The sequence below is a fragment of the Varroa destructor genome, unplaced genomic scaffold (assembly GCF_002443255.2).
Source record: "Varroa destructor unplaced genomic scaffold, Vdes_3.0 BEIS01000007.1, whole genome shotgun sequence".
Classification (NCBI taxonomy): Eukaryota; Metazoa; Arthropoda; class Arachnida; order Mesostigmata; family Varroidae; genus Varroa; species Varroa destructor.
The window spans coordinates 25672988-25695112 of NW_019211460.1; the positions used below are offsets into that span (position 1 = coordinate 25672988).

The window sequence follows — 22125 nt, forward strand, 5'->3', positions numbered from 1 at the left end:
TTTTCAAACTCCAATCTGTATTGTTTAATTCGTCAATAGACACTACCAGAGTAATCCATTCGTAAGTTCTCAGTGATCGCTTTTTGTCCCGATTGGTGTCTAGCTTGGCACGTCCTCCGATATCCGCCGCTTTACAACGCGTCACCAGCGCCTTGTTTTGTCTGTCTTCAAACTAAATTCCCTATCGCCTCCAGCGTCGGTCCCTTCTTGCCTTTTGCGCGCAGCGAACGCACACGAAGTCATCTCTGTCTCCTTTCGCTTTCTCCTCTCTCAGCTATTCATCAGGCGGTCCTAACCGACTGAGTGACTGATCCTTCAGTCAAATAAACGTGTCTCGCACCATTTTCTTACTGACTATGAACCGCTGGAAACATCATAGTGATCCTTCTCGACGTTGGATGTATCAAACTGAGATGAAGCAATACTTGGCTGTACGGTGTAATAGACCCATGCAAGTTGTCTACAAAAAAAGCCCTAAGACGCGCCGCCGTTGAGTTCGGAGCCGTCACGGCGGCTCATTGCGGTAGCCCCTCCTTACTCTTTCTCACCCCTATCCGCAAACTTATACATACACACGCTCACAGACACGGATCTCTTTGCTATGTTTCATTCTGTCTGTAGTAGCCAACTCGGTTTCAGCTTTGTGAAACGACTGTACCAGAGGCTATGAAAACGCGACTATTAAACAGGACAAGGCGACGCGTTGCTGGGTCAGACATGTTCATGACTTTTTTCGATTGCCCTCATCCGTCCTCTACTAGAAGCGCCAAACACACCATTATGTACAAAGAAGGGGGCAATGACTGCTACAGCTATAGCCACAATGCAAGCAAGGACAACGGTGGTGACGACGACGAAAATGGAGGAGAAGGAGAAAACCCACACTTGAAGAAAGGCAACAAGAGATAAGCTGCAAGATCCTGGTGTAGGCACATGCGAGCAGAGGGGAAGATCGAGCGAACCAGAAGACCCACTTGCTCAACGAAACAAGCAGATTGAGCGGATTTTATAGGCAGCAGACGCCCCAGGCATGAGAGTGAACTGTGTATACTGAGGGGCAGATGAGTTATGTTTAGCTGGAACACTTTAGCTATCGTCCGAAAACTACTACACTACACTTACCTACCAATGAAAAAGGATACTGACTGACATATCTGGCAGACGTCTATTTGATCTCATGTTTTATCTTGTCTTAGCTATTACGAATTCGTCTCTCATATTGAACAGCTGACATGCGAAAAATGAGAGCCGGATTTATTACGATTTGTTGCGGTGTGGTAGACATGTTATTACTCAAATCGTAATATGTTCAATAAATTGAGAAAAAATGGTAGAACTTCGCTTACATGCGCCGAATTCGACCTGTTTGCTAAGCGTGAGAAGCCCGGGTGGGCAGGAATCGTCGAAGGCAGCCAATTTTCAAGTTACAGATACGAAAAAAGTAAGAGGAGGTTCTTACTCAACACAAATTAACCGCATAGGATCTATTTGCAAAATAAAGTTAATTGGGCTAACAGGGCCCAAATATCAGGAACCTGTATGTGCAATAACTCTTCCGTTTTGTTTGTATGGCCGATTTGACGATTAGAAACGACTACCGAGATAATGAGCGGCCTCCTGTAGGAGTAGGCCTTACAAATCGACAAGGACGCAATCCGCGAGGGCGGGGTTGGTTCGAGACTTCGGGCAGAGTTGTTCATTCAAACCTAAAAAAAGCATAACAAGGATGTATGGAATGAGGTAACACGGCCAAAGAGAAAGTCCGCAATAGAGCCATCCGTATATACCTTACTAGGTCGAGTTGAAGAACGTATTCGTATATTGTACACTTCGATTTATTGGTACACTGGAAGTGTATCATTCGTATCTCTATGACGCATAGGTTGAATGAGAAAGTAAAGCGTGTAATTCGTTTTGTTAGAAACAAGTAAACAAATGCCCGAATACGGTGGACATGCGTAAACAATCCTCCTGCGTTGACCGGCAGGCAAGACACACGCCTTGAGCAAGATACCTATGCCTACTCACAACAGCTCTAACAGATCAACAAACTCCAGCTAGTGGGATTTACGCTTTTGAAATGTAAATCTTGGACGATCTATATCTTACAAGGGGACCGCACCATAGCTGAAGTGTGTAGGCGTGGCAGTCAACGTCGGTCTCTATAAAGGAAGAGTACCAGCACAAACAAAGTATTATGCAGACATACATAACCAACTTTTAATGCTAAATTCGATATGTTGGAACGTGATCATTATACATTGACTTACATAAGTACTTTCCCTACTTAGTACTTGATTTCTTTTATAACCAGCTCGTCAATTTCCTTGTGATCTTTGAGAGATCTTACTGATTTCTTAATTACAATTTTTATTTCATTTACAATTTATCTACGACAAGAGAAATCTGACAAGCGTTTTCTAATAGCTCCTCTCCTGCTATATGGGGCTCTTCTGGTGCCCTACTGCTAGTATTGCACTGAGGACATATTTCCGCTGAGATGAAGAACTGCCTAATATGAAACAGGGGTAGTAAAGAGAGACACTCATAGCTATAACACTTCATTTTCCAGAAATGAAATGTTCGCTACTGTATATATGATGTTCGAGCTTTTTAAACTATTAAAATGCAACTTAGACATAAGCAGTTACTTCTCTTGAAGTTGTCTTAAAATACCATCAGTAAGCTCAATGATTGTGATCGCAAGTCGCCGCCAGAAGCCTATCGAAAACAGAGTTTATGCCGTGCTCTTACATTGTTTAGTAATCAACCTAGCAAACGCATATAAGCCGGCAAGTAGACGTTGTCCGCCATCAGTGCATGCGATGTATACGCCTACAGAAGGCCATACCGGGAATGTTAGTTTGAGCGTGAAGCATCCTGCGGTAAAGTCCACAGCACGAAGAAACGGTCCAATGGGGCAGAGGGGCAGTTCTCCGTGTGGTTGAAGCTTGTATTCACTGCCTTGTAATTACTAACAGTACTAGAGCTGCGATCGATAGTTTCCTGCGTTCTACTCTCATCCTAATAACCGAGAGACTTAACCTTATTCAAGATTTAGCTACGTTAGTGAGTTTGCCTATTTACTTGCTAACCTTAGGGACACACTGTGGTCTAGGTTCGAACCCAGGCGTAGACAGACTTCGTTTCATGCTGGGAGCCAGCAGTCTGACTGAATGCCTACCTAACGGCGGTACCGGACGTAAAACTCGAAACATAGAGGTTTAGTTACGTTATAATCAAGCTAGAGGATTATTGGAATGAAGGTGTTATAGTAACGATGTCGGAATAACCCACCGTGGATGCGTTGCGGTCGTATAACCATATTGATCTACAATCGCAGGAAACGCGTATACGTAGAGGTGTGAACGCGACGCAAAACCCCCAGATGACCGTCGGCCGACGGGGCGATCGGACGATCATCTGTGTAAATCGATTCGCCGACTTCGAATAGGCAATCATAATAACAGCATTGGCGTGGCCGGCATTGCTGATAGTGACCCCGTGATTTCGTTTCTAGGTAATGAACAAAAGAGGACCATAAAACGTTCGGGTCTAATCCTACCGGCAGAGATGTATTCATTCAAAACTTGATGCTGTGTGTATGAAAGCGAAGCTCAAACTATTCATCTTATTATATCTGAAAGTTGGTCATATTGTACTGCAAAAGAAGACAATCTCTACGTCGTTAGAAAGGTTTGTTTCTGATCTTCATCACACTGATAACGTGAAATATTACATAATGCAGATATATATATAAGGTTCTGTTTATTATCACTATGAGTTCACTAAAACTTTTATGTATGTGAGGACTACAGTTTGTTTCACTGATTTCATTAGTTTTGGTTATATGGATAAGGGTATCTATATACAAAATACAATGCCCTTCTAGTAGCAGACACTAAATGCACCAACACGGATTTTCGTCAGCAAAATAATAATTTTTTACGCTGTTAGTGAAGCAGATTGCAACAATGAATTTTATTGTCGTATTGGGCATTATATCCACATTTACGTTGGTTTCTATCTGCCGCCTCTGGGCGCAAACCTATCAAGCTAACTGCTCAATAACCCACCCACTAATTAATTCGATTGCTTAATTAACAGATACTTTTGTACAGTCCTATCAATTTACGTTTATACATCTATATCCAAATCGTATTTGGAAAATGAAGAATTTGGAGCACCTATACACATTTAAATCTGCACCTCCGTTTTAAAATTATTGTGAGACCAACAAAACGAATTCTTTACCTAGGTGGACAAATTCCTCACTTCTTTAACCGTACTTTATTTGCTCGTTCAGCTTCTCCCTTATTTGGCTCTTTTTTTCTGATAGAGGGGAAGCCTTCGGCAGCGTTTGCCCCCGTTCTTGCTTAGGCTCCGGAGCAACGGTCAGAGAGAGCCTCTGGGCCGGCGTTGACCCCTGATCCTGCCGTTCGAGTGTCACTAGTCGCAGCAGGTGCCCCGGAGCAAAACACTTTGACCCAACATACTAACCTAGATTCGAAAATCTATAATACGCTGCGTTGCCTAGCTGCCTATCTACCTATTTGCTAGTCCGACGCTGTAAGTGATGGATGACTCAGCTGAGCCTGCTCGGGCACAGTTTCGACAGTATTCATGCCATTGCGACGATAGTTGACAACGAGCGCATAGGTTACGCCGTGTCGACCACTGGATCCAGCCGGATAGGCCGGACTTGGAGTCAGGATCAACCGCGCGTGCAAATTGGCTGTCGACACCACTCTTTCGTTCGTTAATATGCACAACTTTGAAGTTGTAAGGTCTGGGTCATGGTCTTTTTTTCGATTACCATTTCTGCTACTTGGACTTACTTAGCAAAAATACTCACTTTTTGTAATCACAACTGCTAACTTTTGCCGTCTTTTCTTGTTACTGTTCGCAGGGTAGTGACGTAACTTGGACGACTATTGTCCGTCAATATAGAATTGGTGGAAATGTGTTGTTGCCAACGAGGGACGTAGAAAATGGTCGTCCATTCGTATCGTAGAAAAGACTGGCCTGCAATAATTGAAGAAGTTAGTGAAATTATGATGACTTTAAATTTATCTTACAGCTTTCTCACTGTACCCAGAACGCTGTTCTAAGGCAAAATTGATTCATTGGTCTCTTATCGGGTATGTTCTTGAAACAGCGAAAGGAATTTTTGATACAAAAGCTTCCTGATCGTATAAGGTCATCATCGGCGTCTTGATAATGTTTCATTGAATGTTTTTACCAAGCACTGGATACCAAAAAGCCTATTTCAGGTATCCTCACAGTCTTAATTCAATGAATTTTCGTATCAGTCTTTCAGATTTCTTCAAGCCGGTCATTTTATTTGGGCTTGCCTTTATCCTACTTTTTAATTTAGGGGACAAGGTCAGGCTAATGTTAAGTACGGGTTATACTGAAACGTGCATATACACTTCAGCTATGAATTATTGAAAGTTTAACTAAATCTGAATCCGCGTAGCCAATTACCAGTGTTGAAGAACGATTTCATGGAAATTCATTTGTAGTTACTTGAAGATATTTTTTTACTGATGTCGCTATGTCTGCAATCTGGCCGGTCGCTCGTAATTTCGAGAGCGCACTCATGTAAATAACAATTTTCTCTTCAAACACCTGTTCCGCTCCTTTAGCTATTTTATAAAACTAATGTATATAGCATGCCTGGTGATTCCTCAGTAAGGCTGCATCAGTAAGTCATGAGCTCGAGTAGCGGAAATCTCTTTGCGGCAGCAAATGTGGGCAGCGCTTGATTATGTTTGGGCCACCGCGAGCCCAGCGCCGCTTAGCTAGGGTGGAGTAGTGAGCAATGGATTCACTGCACTATCATGGGGTAGGGTACGTATATAAGTGTATGCATTTGTATCCTTCCGCAACACAACTGCTCGCATTTAGCCGTATTGATGCTAAAAATATTTGCTTAGCCAAGATCCCAGAATAATATAACTGTTACGTGTAGCAAACTGTCTAACTGCACGTTCGTCTATTACGTGATCTTCTGCACGTTCGAAATTTAACGTTCTTCGACAAAATCTTCTTTCTGACATTCTTTCGGCTTCACCTGATCGCATCTAATGTCTGAAAACACTGACAGAATCCTTTTGCATAGTTTTGTATTAGGTACGATAGTGGGTTTGTGGGCACAGGACGGTTCAGATCAATGGTACCCCACAGGCTGACATAGCAAACCATGGAAGAGAGAGGAGCTTCTTGCCGAAAAACTCATCCAACCAAAAAAGTGACTCAACAAATTTAGTCAATACTTACGTGCCGTACGTAGCGAGATTGAAACTTCAGTCACAGGTCAAGTAATTTCTGCTTTGTCGTGTATCTCTTTCTATTTATGAGTGTTTCACCATGTAGACGTATATAATGTCTCCAGCGCAATTCCCTTAGTCTATTTCTTGGATTGTTTTCAAACTTGTTTCGTAGACGCATACACACACGTAAACACTGTCTGGCTAAAGTAAGAACGATTTTGTTCACCAATCCCATCGTTTAGTGGACAGCTGCAAATATCCAATAGATTGATAGTAATAGGTAAATGTAGAAGTCCAGTTACTTGTCCAAAGATCGTAATTCGTGTAGCGCCGATTCGCTTCAAAGCTGCGACAGTATAGTAGCTAGTTAGAGCCACCGACAAGTTTCAACATAGATGCCCCAGCTAAACTAAATCATTTTATAGCACTAACACTGGTAAAACGAGAGCGATCGTCGGTGAATGGCTCAAAACATTTAGCCTTTAATTGCTAAAATGCCATTGGCAAAGTCGTAAACCGTTATGGTCATCCCTTGCTTCTTCGATTCCCTGGAAATTCTCAACCTACAGAAAAATCTTTGTATCTAATGCGTAAAAATATACAAGATAAAACGAAAAGTCACTTACCTAGCATGTATAGAGCGTGTTTTGTACGTCCTAATACATATCGGTGGACATCCATTGCAGCCGGGTGACTTCGCCGCTTCCGAAAAAAGACAAAATCCGTTAACGATCACGATATTCCGCAAGTTGCAGCCTTATGTAGAATGTATACGTCTTTCCCAAGCGCTCCCAAACGTAGGCAGCTGTCGTTGTCAATGCGTTGTTTCCGAAAAAAAACTATTGCGGTTCTTAATATCTTAAGAAATACGAGCTTGGTAGGGTAAATGGAAGGGAATTGGCTAGGGTTGAATATCGAGACCCGCCTTGTCGTCTCAGAGACGTGGGTCGGTAGCTTGTTATTCACAGCCGCCTGTATACAGCATAGTATTGCTGTTAGTAAATAAATAATTACAGGTATGTTTATCTTTAAAACCAACTAAGTAATGGTTACGTAGACGTTTGTTCCTTTTTTCAAAAAAGTTTGAGTGATGTTGTATAGGACACTTGGGCCTGACGGCGTACTATTTATCGAGCATGAAAGAATGTATGTGGGATTGGGTTCCGGCAGGTAGACTTTATTCCGCCAAGATCACCACCAGCTAATTTTCCATTCTTCTCTTATACCTCTATACAGTTTTGCAATACATAATCCTACATACCGTTATTATTAGCACCACCGGGATTATTTCGGTGTGGCCTATCGTTTAATCGCAAAGTGCAGCTTCCCGTTATTACATCAGCCTCAAATTGCTAATACATTTTGTTTTATCACTTCTATACTGCAAGAGGCCAACCGCTTATCTACATTTCTTTTCAACATCGTATTTCAGTAGAATCTTTATAGCTTAGAATCATAGATATCTTAAAAGATGTTTTAGTGGACCTTAACTAGGAGCATGTTAGCGAAGGCACCGGTGTCTTTTGACGGCAGTTACTGACCTATCGCTTTGCTGCCACGGCCGTCTACTATTTGTACAATTTGCTTGTGCCACGGCTACTATTGTTAGATCCAAAAGGAAAAGAGACTGGTGCCTACTTTTCAAAGTTGATCATTTTTCATTTCGTACGGCATTTCGCAAATAGAACAGGACGGGCCTTATTTTTTCATCGCACTGCCGACGATTTTTGATTTCACCAAAAAAGTTTTCCGTACAAACAAAGCAGATAGCTTAGTTTAATTTCGCCTGAATCTATCGTGTCCTGAACTTTTATTTGTATACCTAGCCACAAGAGGCATACAAAACTGCTAGTTTATAAGTGACAGAGTAATGAAACACGCAACAATTATTACTTCTACGTATTAACTCATTGAAATCTTCGAGAAGCTGTCTGCTAGTGGTTGACTACCCTTTATGAGCAAATTCGTCGGGCTATTTAGATATTGTTTAGATCGATATACACTTTTTCTTTGCATTAACATAGCATATCCTACGAATAGAGAAATCTCTAGCTGCTACTGTAAACCAGATATAGGCTTCAATTACGTTTTCCAATTATATTGACATTTAGGTTTTATATGAATAAGGGCAGTTCACAACACGGATATCTTTTCGTAACAAACAAAAAAAAACTGCATCCTAGAGGTTACCAGGCTAGTTTCAGCTGCTATAATGAGTCTGCAAAAGCCTTGTACATACAAAAACAGCGGCATAGATCTCTTTTTTTGTTGTCTAAGTTCCTATTTTAGGACGTTTCAGGAACCTCTTTGCCAACCTATATGTTATTTCTGTTTTTTTTTTTTTTTTTGATATGTCGAAAAAGGAACTCGAATATTTATACCCGAAAAGAACATTACTGCTATTCTGCCTTTTTGTGAAGCTTCCTTTTTGTCTTTGAACGATGAAACAGAAACGATATAGACCCATAAGGTGGGAGACTATGGTCGTAGAATCGAAATTTGAGTGTATTTTAATTCCAAGCTAGAAGGGCCATGATCATTGCTACATTGTAAGTGCTCTGTAATGTCCGCCGACTATTAAAGGCGACAGAATGTTGGTTCAGTTTCCACTTTTCGGGCCTGGTCATTTAGAAAACATTTCTTTATAATTTTACCGGAATAGGATAACTGGGCTATTATTATCAGACTGTGATTCAAATAGACCCAAAACCGAATTTGCTTTTTTGAATTTTTTAGTTTTTACAGACTGTACACTTTGTCTGTTTTCGCTGTCTGCTTCACCAGAGGTTCTGTGTGATTTTTAAGGCGGACAACCGCCTTTTGTCAATTTTTACCGCGCAATTTATCATCACAGAAGTAATGCCATGCCTGGAAGATTACATTTGCAGGCTAGGTAGGCGAATACTTCAGTTGCATCCAAAGTCCAGCATTTTATTTGACATATACTAAATGACAGGTGTGATTAAACAACCAAACAGTATGCTAACATGACCTTGAATGGTAAAAACGGTAACGACAAAGTTATCTGCTCGCATTTTGCATTTTCTATCTTATATCATCCCATGGACCGCGGCACTACTTCGGCAACTCAACGAGCCGTCGTTGCGGCTCTCAGGTTGAAAAAGCAATTTTACCGTATACCCATTTTACTGAAAATGATCATAAAGGGATAGACTGTGAAATATTCGCACACCTGGACCTTATCCAATATCTGTCTTGATTAGAGATTGGCTCGACAACGTTACAAGACATAACTAAAGTTCTAATCGATAAGATAGCAACGAAGGTTCTGTCGATCAATTTATATGATTATCGATTTCAATTCTAGCTTTCGTTATCATAAAAAATACATATAAAGTAAGTACTTTCGGAAAGCTCATATAACAAGCGTGGTTTCGTCCATCAGCTAAGTTCACTAAGTTAAACCTACGTGAAAACGGGTGGAAGTCGATGTCAGGCCAAGAGAGTATAACCCGGAACTATTATTCAGTGTTAAAGCTGATTGTGTGAAGATTGTCCAGATGTTGGATGTCACTCGATGTTCTGCGGTATTGTCTAGGGATTTTCATGCTCGGCATCATATAATATATTTACCACGTACCAGGAAATCGTCAGAAATGTTAGCAGAAAAGAATACCTGCTTTGAAACAATAATAGGTTCAAAAAAATTCGGCTGATCAGAACTCCAGTCAAACAATGAACTATATGAGAGGTGGACTTTAGCGGTGCAACAAATGCTATGATGTATGAGGAATAATTTATAAATTTATAAATAAGTTGACCATGCGTTACAAGCGACACATCGATTACAAGGCTAATAGTGATTCTAAAAGGGTTTAGCGCTTACAGTGAGTAAATAAATTCACGATGGCACACATTGCGTCAATAAAACGTACTAACCTATATATATATATATATATATATATATATATATATATATATATATATATATACACTCAGCAATCATTAGGAAGTGGTTGACGAATTGCATTTGGCACGAGGCTGCAATGTATACCTGAGAAAAGGTTGTTGTGCTCAATGCCTTGAGAAAATTTGTAAGGCTTATAAGGCGCCCGCACTTCGGGATTTCTCTTTCTAGATGCAACTGCTGGAATTATCCGAAGTTTAGGCTTACTTCTTCGGTTATCCGAGGGACCACATGAGGCCATTAAATTTTATGGCGGTCCACGGGATTAAAAGTGAAACATCCTAAAGAGGTTATGCAGTAAATTGCCAGCGAAGTAGGGTCTAAAAGGCGTAAGTTTGTTCGACTCAATTGTAATTGATCATTGCATAAGATGACATAAACTAACTTGTGGTTAGCAAAACTTGACTCCTAGCTATACCTAGATAGCTATGAATTTCACGTACAAATATATTTATTATTGATGCTTAGATATCATGCATTTACCGGATATTTTACCATTGTGTTTCCACTCATCGTCTAAATGTGAATCCGAATCGATTGTATCACAGGATATCGTTCGCATTCATAAAGCGCAACTTCGATGTACGTTGTCCTCTTTGCTTGCTTCTACTTTGTTTCGATTAGAAAAATCCGAAAACTAAAATTTCATGCAATGGAACTTACTGCTGAAGTTGGCATAAAGGACTATTACACGATTTAATAAATCTGATAACTGGGTTGGTCGCGGGTTTCCTCGGCGGTATTCCAATTGGAACAACCTAAGGGTGTCCCTCATATGTGTGCTTGCTTAAGTTCATCATGACTTTCGCTATCAGAATCGAACCATGGTCGAATGAAAAGCATATGTCTCAAGTTTGAGAAAAGCGGCTTATGAGACACCTATGATCCAGTTGAAAGCGAACGGCGACTCAGCTAATAATTCACGGGTTAATAGTACTCAACGGATTTAATCAATGCCCAACCCTCCGCAAACATATCTACTGAGACCTAGGCGAGCTATTTTCATTCGTATATATAGAGTATACCGCAGACCTGTTCGGGTTAGCTTAAATGCTTACCGACTGGAGAGCTTACGAGGGGATCTTGTACAAACTAAACCTAATTATGAATAATGTTTAGAACGTCTGTGTTAAGTATTTTCACGAAGAACTGAATTTAAGAAAAAAAGTGCTAACAACTTCCAATCGGGCGTAGAGCCCATAAACAAAACACTACAATATTTCATCCTAACGGTTATATTCTACGTAGTGAAACCCAGGGGCCTAATGACTGTAATACCGTCTAAGAATCGTTAGATGCATTAAAGCATTATTAAAGTAAAACGACGGATCAGCTTTACAAGGAACTGTATCTAAAGCGGGTATCATAAGCCTTTTGAGTAACGAATGTAGCTTGTGCTTAGCCACTCTAGAAAAACAAATAAAAACAAAACATATACGGGTACGCTTATATTTTTCCTAACTACTCTTCTCTACGTTCCAAAACGAAAATAGGTCGCAGCGCACAACCGGTTTTAATTTACATAGAAGCCGATAACGGGAAAACAGGGGCAGGCAAAAGGTTAGCTAGAGAAGAGGCCGGGCAAGAATTAGACGAACTCGACGCCTTGCCAAGTGGTGGCGCTGCGATTAACTAGGTAAGCGTCGAGAGGGTGCTTTAGCGAGGCACTTAGATGAGAGCAGTCACTGAGACTTACGAAAAAGGTAAATCAAAGCAATAGGGATATTGGACGCGGTAAACAGGGGCGGACTTGGCTAACAGAAACGATGCGGTGGACAAAAAGGGATCGTAAGAATTAGGGTCGGCTTCACTGATTTGGTCAATCTTATCGGTTTCCTCAGCATCATCGGCTCCGGAAAGTTGGCCGGCTGGTGGATCGTCAATAGGATAAACTGTAGAGTGCGACTGATTGAGACTGGAGCCAAATATGTACAATAAACTCCTAGGTAAGCCAAAAATGTTTCACTTGCTAAAAGGGCGCATAGTGGCGGGGCGGCTCCTTTACATTTTGAGATACCGAAAGCCGCGTTTGTTACAGCAGCAGCAACAAATCTCGATTAGAAAAAAAAAGGCCAGCACTGCGGCTTACGGAAAGCTGAATGAGCGTGTATAAAAGAACGCTATATGTTTGCTGTGACATGTCAGTTCAAAGATGGTATGTTCGGATTGTCCATTATGGAAACAGAATTTCGAAATTTTGCCGCCTGATTCAGCAAGCTAGTTCAGTTCCTTCGTTACTTGGATCATTATGAATAGCTTCTACGCAAATGAGATCTCTGAACTGGCAGGTTCGGCTTTCTTTTCAAAAGCAGTAAAAAGGCCGCCACCGGCCAATGCGTTAATACTATCTTATGAAGTTCTCTGTCTCCCAGACCAATGGGGTAAATTACTTTACATCTACAAGCCAGATCTGTAGTAGAAGTTAGTTTAAAGGCATTGGGAACGGAAACTGGAGTATATATGAAAAAAAAAGAATACTTCAAGACATTAAAAAACTTCATCCACCGAATGGCCACCGATATAACCCACCTGAAAATCGCCTAAAGATAGCGTCATTAGTCTGATGAGGTCCGGCAAGGGTACCATTGACTTGACACCCCGCAAACGACCCATCCGAACGCCTCACAGCCATCGTTCAGTTCTCAACGTGCTCAGCGGGAGATCCTTTGAAGTTGGAATCGTATCCAGTCACCGAATGTCAAATGCAGTTAAGTAGATGGCTGTGTCAATGCTATACGGTACAAGAAGCTAACGCCTGTTGTATTAGCGCAAAGTAGACCGACTGCCTGTTGACAGTTACGGACTATCCGAAGTCCAACCACTGCACCAAATATATTGGAAATTATTATGCATCGTACAAAGCACGCTGACCTATTTACTCCAGAAAGCAAAAACGGCAACGAGGGCTTAAAGAAGAGTAGAGCTAGGATCGATCAGCGCATCTGAGGAAATAAGTGAACGCAACCGTGCAAAGGGCCAAAGACAAGGATCAGCTGACAGCGAACGGAATGGCACCATTACTGGACGTGTAGAGTGCACCAAACGACCGGCGAACTTCCATTGAGGAACGATGATCGAGAAGAGCCTCTATCTCCTACAAGATGGCGACAACTAGGATTAATGTAGATTACACCAGCCCTCAAGTGATTTTGCTATTCTTCATGGTTAAGCGGAGAAGTAATTTATCGTGTCACAACTCTCTCGGTAGCTTCGATTTCGGCTAGTCCCATGTAACTTGTAGCAACTGAAACTATTAAATCGTACTTCGAGTTGCATATGCTCTAGAAATAGCGGACAAGCGCATTGCACCAGTTGGACCTCAACTCATGAGGACTAACGGGGTGAAAGTTATTTTTACTGCGCGACAATTTCAGTGTAGTAACTGTGGCTTGTCAGATCTGTAGACATTCTAGTATACGGTTGTGTATATAGTGGATGTTGACTTTATTTATGTTTTTGACGTTGGTAACGGCATTCAAAGAGTTAACTAAAGAATTAGCATTGAAATGTTCTTACAGATCTCGATATACGTGTCGTGGACCGTATTCTCTTTAGCTACCATGTTGTAAATATTACGACGCTTCTTATTCACTATCGAAGGAAAATCCAAAAGCCGTCTTACTTAGAAAGACCTCTCTCTTTTAAAAAATTAATTCTGCCCCATTTTCTTAAAAGCCGATTTTTTTTTTTATGCTAATTACATGTTTTTTTAGTAATGTTGACCAGTGTTTGACAATCGAACAAGATGTAAAAGACTAAACTCAAAAGAATTGAACACTTTAAGATGGATCAAGCTCTGCTACGGCGAAAACTTTTCGGTGATCGTTGCGGTCTAGATTTAATTAATGCCAAAAAATCTTTAATCAGTCGAAATGTTTTTTGCTTAAAATTACAATATCGATCTAGGAGAATGGCTTCTAGACTTTCTTCCAATAGAGAGGAAATATTCATAATGAGATCTTAAAGGCAGGAAAAACCTTGTCACACTCATACGTGCAACTTAAGCATATAACTTCATTACTCTCGAGATAAAGACAAAAAACAGATTTTCTAATCACACTATAAACGTTTGATGCGCTGTAAGCTATTTCTACTCCATCTATAAAGTAAAAAGCAGGAGCAAATTAATTCTGGCCCACGTTTAAAGGCGTCTCGTTTGTGTGCTCATACCGTGCTTTGACGTTACTATATAATATCGTTCTCTATATCTCACTCCAAACCCCATTTCCTATAATATGGAATAGGGATTATCTATAGACGTGCGAATTAAGAATCACAGTAGATATGTATTTACAAATTTATTATGCTACATAATTGTTCAAAACATTAAAGTATAAGGTTGTAGTGTTATTGACTAGTCTAGCCTCCTCTTCAGCAACTGCAATCGCGATTTCATGCGAGACGCAAACGTCATAAGTTTGAAAGCCGAACCATCAATGGCTGGGCAGTCAGGTAAGCCGTCATCAACCTGCTCATAGACATTTCGATTTTTCGCGGGCGACGCAGTTAGTCTATCCCGTACTTTAGCAATGTCCCACTCGTTTTCATCTAGGAGCTCCCATACCTCGGAATTCGTTTTACCGAACTTGCGAGCCAATTCAGCTATCTTGATCTCGCCTTGCGAGCTTGCCTTTGCGTCAATCTTCACCTCGTCCAGGTCAACGTCCCAGTCAATGGCCTCCAGCTGCCGAATCGCCCAGTCTTCTCCTCTATCGAACCGTATTGACCACACCCTAGCGCAAATCTGTTTCTCCTGAGATGTTAGCAATCGTCGTTCTAGAAGCGGGAGATGATTACCGTAATTGTTTATATTATATAGTACAGTTAGATGGTAACTAGTCAAAAGACAACCACGTTATAGCGTTGCGATCTGAAAGAAGATACTGTTAATTCTTCATTTTTAACGTAACATACCTTCTTTATTAAAATCTATCCTCTAAAATCCCTATCTCCTATCGAAACTGACGCAAACATTCATTAATTCTTTCTTTACTAATTCATTTGTTTAATACAATCGACCTCTGCCAATGAACAAAACCAAACAAATAGCAAAGGTCCTTTCTAAGCACGGTAGAAATCAGTTAATTGACAGTTAGAAACCGATTAGTTGACAGAAGGGCCAAAAGCCAAATCGATAGAGGCCTTTTGGCTCTGATTGTCACCTGAAGGACACGTCCCTGTTATAGTTACTGTTAGCTTGCACACATTGTTGAATCGTTGTCGCGAACCATTCCCGAATGTCAGCACCGAGTTTTTCACGCTGTTCGCGTTATATAATATAATTCCAATACTCAGATAACATAATAGTATACATCTGAACGTTTTACTTGTGTGAAAAATTGCCTCCATCTCTGCTAAATACGGTAGCTAAATGCATACTTACTGCACAGAGTCCTTCTTTTAGGCAGCATATTAGTTTTCGTTGTTAGCTAACTGCTGATAAGCAAAAACACTTGAAGAGCTTTAGCGATCCTCACCGTGTGCTTAAGCCTGGTCACGTGTAGTTGTTAAATAGTGACCCAAGCTGCGCTTTGCTGGGAAAGGGAGAGTCCTCAATCAGCACTGTGTCACCATTTAGTGCTTTTTCTGAAAAAAAAAAGGACTTTTGACCCCCGGGGGGGAGAGCATCAACAGCTCGGCTTCCAGGTAGAGCGCACTCGGGGGGCGAGGTCACCATTTGGCACCGGATTTCAGAGAACTGCTTTGTACTCTATTGGCACAAGGTGTGCGGGTGCAGTAGATTGGTTTTCTTCAGATTTCTTCGGAAAGATCTGAACACTTGTGAACTTTGCACCGCCTTAACTTAATCATATGGATGATTGAAGTTAATCACCACTGTACTTCGCCGCATTCTTTTCTAGCTTTTAGCAAAATGATATTAATTTTGCACTTATTATTTTAAGTGTTAGGCCGCAACACATGCGCAGCATTGGCTCGAAAACGCGTTGAGCTGCGTTTCGAAAAATGTTTATGAAAAGCCTTGCCTTAGACGTTAACTTTTGTTTAACTATATGTGGCATGCTTTTAAACGTTTGCTAAGGTACTATGGGACCTTAGCCAGCGTTTTTAACACCATTTTCTCCCATACTTGGCCCTGTGTCAGCACCTGATTTAATGCCGTTTCGACTATAGCAAGCCCTGCTTAAATTATACTCTTTCTCGCGTATTTTGTGCACTTGGCCTAATAGTTGCACATCGGAGCTACTTACAACTAATATGACAACCATGTGAGGTTGGGATCGGTGAAAAGTTACTACCGACGCAAAGCCAATTAAGCAATCGGCAATACATTGAGTACGTTGATCCGAAAAGTAGGCATCGATATTCTTTTATTTCGCTATCGTATAAAATAGGATTCTTGCGAACCGTCTGTTACGGCGTACTTGCTTCCCGGTTCGTTATATTACCTCGAACCCTTTGGCATTGTAGGTAATAGTAATAACAAAAATTGTAACAATGTAGTAATTAATGAAAGTACATCAAATTGTACCTTGATTGGATTGCCTCGCAGCGATACGAAATGTTCGAGGGTTATATTAGCGCTTAGGCATAATTGGTTTGTTGGTAGTATAGGCTCGTCGAACAAGTTGTGATGCTGAACCTCCTACCGTGCACCATCGGCTAACATTTCCACGCATCGATAGCCGCCCCCATACTTACAGTTTCCACAGACGTACCCTTGACCATTGCACATAGTTAGCCAACTCGAGATCCAGCACCGGTAAATTTATAAGGCCTCGCACCGTTCTAGAAGGGCCCGACCCACATTAGCAGTAGCCGTTCGGGATCCAGCTGTCCAATTGATGTACGTCGAATATGAGGCGTGTTTGGAAGGCTTGAGAAACCGTCAGCTCCCATCGGCCGCCTTCAACTCGCAAAGCAACTTTTTGCAGGGTTATGAACTTCCACGCAAGCTACCCATAGGCTCGTCTTTGCCTGAAAGCCTCTGCGTGTACGTTCAAACCTTATGTGCTATGAGAAGGAAATAGAAAGATGAAGGTCTTTAGTAATACGGTGTGATAGCCGGCTAGATAGTGGGACGAGTACTCACCCCGCCACTCGATGCAGTCAATAGCAGTGCTTTGGGAAGATGAGGCGAGTGTTTCAGCGTAAGGGGCGCAGAGCTGATCTTTTCGACTTGTGGATAATGTGCTGTTCATATAATATAATATACGAACTAAATAATAATAGCAATCGCGATAGATAGAAAAAAGCTTTGTTGTTCAACCAATGCTAACTTATTGATTTACGCTGTAACTATGTTTATGATAGAGGCAAGGGTGGATTTTTCGCAGAATAAGAGTCGATATTGTACATTTTCTCGATTAGGCTATTGATTCACAGTTAAATTGGTTCGTTCTGAACATAATATCACTCTTTATTGTTCAAGTGAATATTATTTAAAACGTTTATTTGGCCTGTCTGGGACTGTTCTGCACTGAAGATTGCAGGCAGCTGCCAGTAAATATAATCAGCATACCAAAACATTGCCTACTAACAAGTAGGATTTAAGAGTACGATTTGTTTGTATGAACACTGTATAGCATAGCATGCATACACCGTTTTCGCAATGGGCTGAAGCAAAATAACACTTTTTTTTCCCGCGCCTGAAAAACGCAACGGTGACCGATGATGTTTCGGCCTAGTCTAAGCTAAAGATAAATACGGTTTTTGGGATGTTTCGAGCTGTGAAAATAAGCCTCGCCAAAACTGCTTATTTGTTGCAACCTGTTCTTTCGATCTGTTTAGACGCAGCCACGGTATGATAGCCAGGAAGGTTGCCTCGGCTTGGTCTTCGCACAAACAGCATGATCTCTAGAACACTCGACCCGATGTCAACTTATAACGAGTGCATGAGGCCGCAGGCGCGCCCCGGAGAATAGATTTCGGAAAGCAACGTTCAACATTGAGCTGAACGTAACAAAAGGCTTCCGAGGAGGACGACGCCTTGAAAACGATTAATAACCATGGTATATTCTCGAGCACAAGTCTGTATTGTAAATGTTATCCTTCTGCCGTACACTGGAAGAACTGCTATGGAACTACTGAGACGCTTCGCACTATTGTTGGTCCATAGCAGGCGCGGAATCAGCCTTGAAAAGGGGCCGTGATTTAGTGGCATCTGTATTTGAGATTCTGAAAGTCGTTTACGCAAAAACAGAGGGTCTTCAGTAAGAAGACTATGCATAAAGACGTCAGCGTTAGCTAACCCCTAAAAGTACGTATGCTGTGTGGGTGATCGTTAAGTTGAGTGTGAGACTATTTTAAGAAAATGCAAGAAAGATATCTATGTATATGTGCTGATTGCTGAAAACATAACCTATTCAGTTAGTGTGCATGCAACCATTGCTTTTAAATCGTTTGCAAGACAGTATCGCGATTTAAGGCTATTGAGGTTACTGCGAATGTATCAAGGTAAACTGTAAGAATAAAGAACCATGAAGGCGCTGCTGATCGATACGCTGTTGTGAAATCTACGTAAAGACGATCGGTCTGCTAGCGTAGTGCTTTCGCTACCCACCGATGTTTTCTACGATTATCTCTTCTGACGCATTCTAAATTGATTCAGCATGCTACACTGTATTCATTGCCTTTACTAATAAATAAGTTAGTACAAAAAAGTAGTGTATACGTCATCATAGACCTAAACGGTTCCTCAATAGACGCTGTTGCTAAGTAATTCATTTGGCATTGCGACTTTTGCACAAAGTTTTAGATCACTATATCACATAAGCAATTGATGGTGGGAAGTTTTTGTGACGAATATTGTTTGTTTGTGTTTGCAAGCATGCATGCATGCATGCATACGCCTATTTCCCTCTTTGACGCTTTCGTGCTAAAATCGCCATATTGGAAAACATAGTGGTACTAGATATTCATACAAAAACACTCGTTGGTTAGTTTATTAATACGCTTTTATGATAAACCCAGCTAATATCGATGGGCATGGCCAACACTTTAGCATTTCTCTCTCTCTCTCTCTCTCTCTATATATATATATATATCTCATACCCTTTGGAATTTTGCGGCCATAACTTGAAGGAATTCATAAAAGTTGATGCTATTTGATGATTCCTAGACTCACACACTTTATTTAAATGGGCTACTAGTTTCTACGGCTTGACTTATATACTCTTTCAAGAAGATGATGTAACGCAGCACAAATGACTGTGCTGTGTCTATCGCTCACCCGTAGAAGGAACTTCTTGAAATCATATATCTTCTATAGAAAATTAGCTAAACTTAACGGTAAGTTCCGCTTAGAATGAGGCAATAAGGAGACACAACAGACGTACCGTAACGCACTTAGTATTTGTTTGACGTTTACTAAAATTTATGCGCATACTGCAACAACTTAATTGTAACTGTCACATCAGCTACCCATTGTATGTCAATGTCTTTTCTTATATTCGCAATCTTTTCCAGCGTCAATGTATTTCCTACTTTCACAAACTCGACAGAAGCATAGGAAATCCGTCGTTTGCTTTTCCGTTTCGTCGTCTTTCGTCCTGTATCGTCAACGCGCATTTGATTAAATTCAAATGTGCCGCCTATGCGTCGTCGGGGCACGGAGTGCTGCATTTCTAGATTGCTGTCAGTCCTTTCTGTCCTGTGAGTAGTCTGTCTGCTAACGGCATCATTCCTTCACCCCGCGTTGTACAAGTTCGGTCATACGAGTTCCGCCGTAACCGCATTCGCCTTCGTCCGCTCGTGAAAGTCGGCTTTTTCTCATAGCAGATGGAGAACGAACAGCGTGGACCAAACTTACGACTTCCGGCAGACAGTCTTCTTCGTTACTCGTTCTATCATTGCAAACTGCAAAGGAAAGTATCACCATAATGCAGTGGGTGAAACACACAAGGGGTAGGGGGTTTAAGGCTACTGCTGGCGTTCGGCCTAATATTGCCAGCGTATACCACCTCTCCAGCGGTGAGGCCACTGATAACAGCGGTAACAACAGCAGCGACACCAACAAAGGCATCAGCAGCAAATGAGACGAACTTGGTCACATGATCTCAAGAACACGAGTCCATGTCGGCATCAAAGGTGTCACAAGAATCGATGCCCCCATGTACAGTCAACGTTAGTGCGTAAAGTATGGCTGGCAAATGGAGCCGGTGTGGAACGTTGTATCGGCTGCATCTGTAGGATCTGTGCACGGAAGCAGGTAGCGCTTGGAAGCGAGCATCGTTAGTCATCTCAGTGAAGGAGAAAACGCTGCGAAGGAGAAAGACCGGGCATTTAGGAGAACATTTCTCTAGTCGAAAAAACGTGCAGGAGATTATTTTTTTTTAAAACTGCTCATTCGCTGTCTCGCCTCTTTTCTCGGGCTCCCAAATCATCCTGTTCCTGTTGTCTTGTGGTTCTTTCGATTATACGACATGTACGATAGTAATACTCAACACTAGCAGATTACGATATTTGCAGTCGAAAACCAAACGCCGGGCGTGTAGAGGATGCCCTCTGAAATAAGCGGATGACAAGGTTAAAGCCGAAAGCGGCGTCAAAGCTTGTTTGTTATGACTGAATTTGCAAAGAGGAAGAAGAAGAGTTATGAAATTGGTTCCATCTTGAAATGTGTCGATGAAAGGAAGCGCAGATGCCAACGTAAATGACGCCTCTTGCAGGACGAAGGACCATAAATAATGCAAGACGCAACTAAACCAGATTTTACTTTGATTTTTGCTCCCCGTAAAGAACGCGCTGTCCTTATCGCCCACGCTGATGAGAAAGCTCTCTTTTCAGTGCAGGCGGAAGCGCTGCATGTACTGATTAAGCTAGCTTTTTGTTGTTTGGCCTAGCTGAATGAAATAAATGGGCTGTACACGCACAGATGACATGCTGTATCCACCCGAAACATTTCCTGCGATTTCAACCTTTTTGAACTTTTCAGCCATTATACAGTCGGCATCTAGTCTTGTTTTGAGTCGAACCACACTTACTTATGGTATAAAAACGGGTCCCACTATCTCTTGTAAATGATTTAAGTTTTATGGGTCACGCTAAATTACAGTAGGGCTGGCGCTCATATGATACGAATAATAAGGTAGAGAAAAAATAACAGATATGTGCGGAATATTTAAGTCGAACTGGTAGACATACAGCAAAACAAGTAAGTAAAGATTAAAAAAGAAGAATTAGCAACTGGCTTTGCGGTTCATCGTTTAATCAACGTTCTACGTAGCCCCATAATATTACAGCGGCAACGTGTTTGTCTACTGAACCTAGAGATAGGTAAGACGGTGTAGACTCGAAGCCCAGTGCAGGCACCTCTCAGCGCGGGTTCGAAAGAGCCAGCCGTTTGAGGTAACGTTGAATGACAGCACCAGAAGTAAAACCCGAAGCATTTATTTAGTTTGATACGTGAGTTACAGCTTGAAACAATACCACAATAAACCCTGGTGAAAAATCAAGACAAAAAAGCCGGGGTTATAGAGAACAACACGTTTTTCTTGAAAACGTGAGTCCCGTCCTACCCCGCCTACAACCGAACTAATCATGCTCGCTCTGTGTTGCATGTAAAAATAAGCATTTGTCCGCGTTCTGTCGATGAAAAACAAAGCATCTCTTATGAAAGTCAACATCAGTAAATAACATACTCTTTAGGAAGACTGCTCGTTCCAGATTGAAAATATTCGAGTAAATGCAAAAGCTAAAAATAAGGCTTTATTTGACGACCTTTATTGCAGAAGTATACTGCTTATCTTAATTTAAATGTAGAAAATAACAGTAGGTACCCTACAACCTTATAGATATATACGTATAATTCTATATAGATATATGTATAGAAAAACGTCCGAAAATATTTCTGCTTGATTTTCATAAAAATTATTTCAACTACGAGATACCCAAAAATGTATACTGGAAGTTTTACTACGCCGTATAGCTACCTTGCGGAACGAGTCCAATGCTACCAGCCCT

At 41.3% G+C, this 22125-nt stretch overlaps 1 protein-coding gene and 1 long non-coding RNA gene across 7 annotated transcripts in view; both read right to left on the minus strand.

The window, feature by feature from the left end:
• Positions 1-7091, minus strand: part of LOC111254445 (uncharacterized) — a 37279-nt gene extending 30188 nt beyond the window's left edge. For 3 of the 6 annotated variants that reach the window (XR_015316558.1, XR_015316556.1, XR_015316557.1), the window contains exons 1-2: positions 6283-6671; positions 4856-5025 (exon numbers count right to left, since the gene is read on the minus strand). This is a non-coding gene — a long non-coding RNA (uncharacterized LOC111254445). The other 3 variants (XR_002675026.2, XR_015316555.1, XR_015316559.1) reach the window with 3 other exon arrangements.
• A 7397-nt stretch (positions 7092-14488) lies between these two features.
• LOC111254307 (uncharacterized) lies at positions 14489-15696 on the minus strand. The gene is made up of 2 exons (XM_022815004.2): positions 15587-15696; positions 14489-14979 (listed from the first exon to the last, which is right to left on the minus strand). Exons 1-2 carry the CDS (start codon positions 15612-15614, stop codon positions 14558-14560), a joined length of 450 nt encoding a protein of 149 aa, XP_022670739.1. The 5' UTR covers positions 15615-15696; the 3' UTR covers positions 14489-14557.
• Between the last annotated feature and the right edge of the window lie 6429 nt (positions 15697-22125).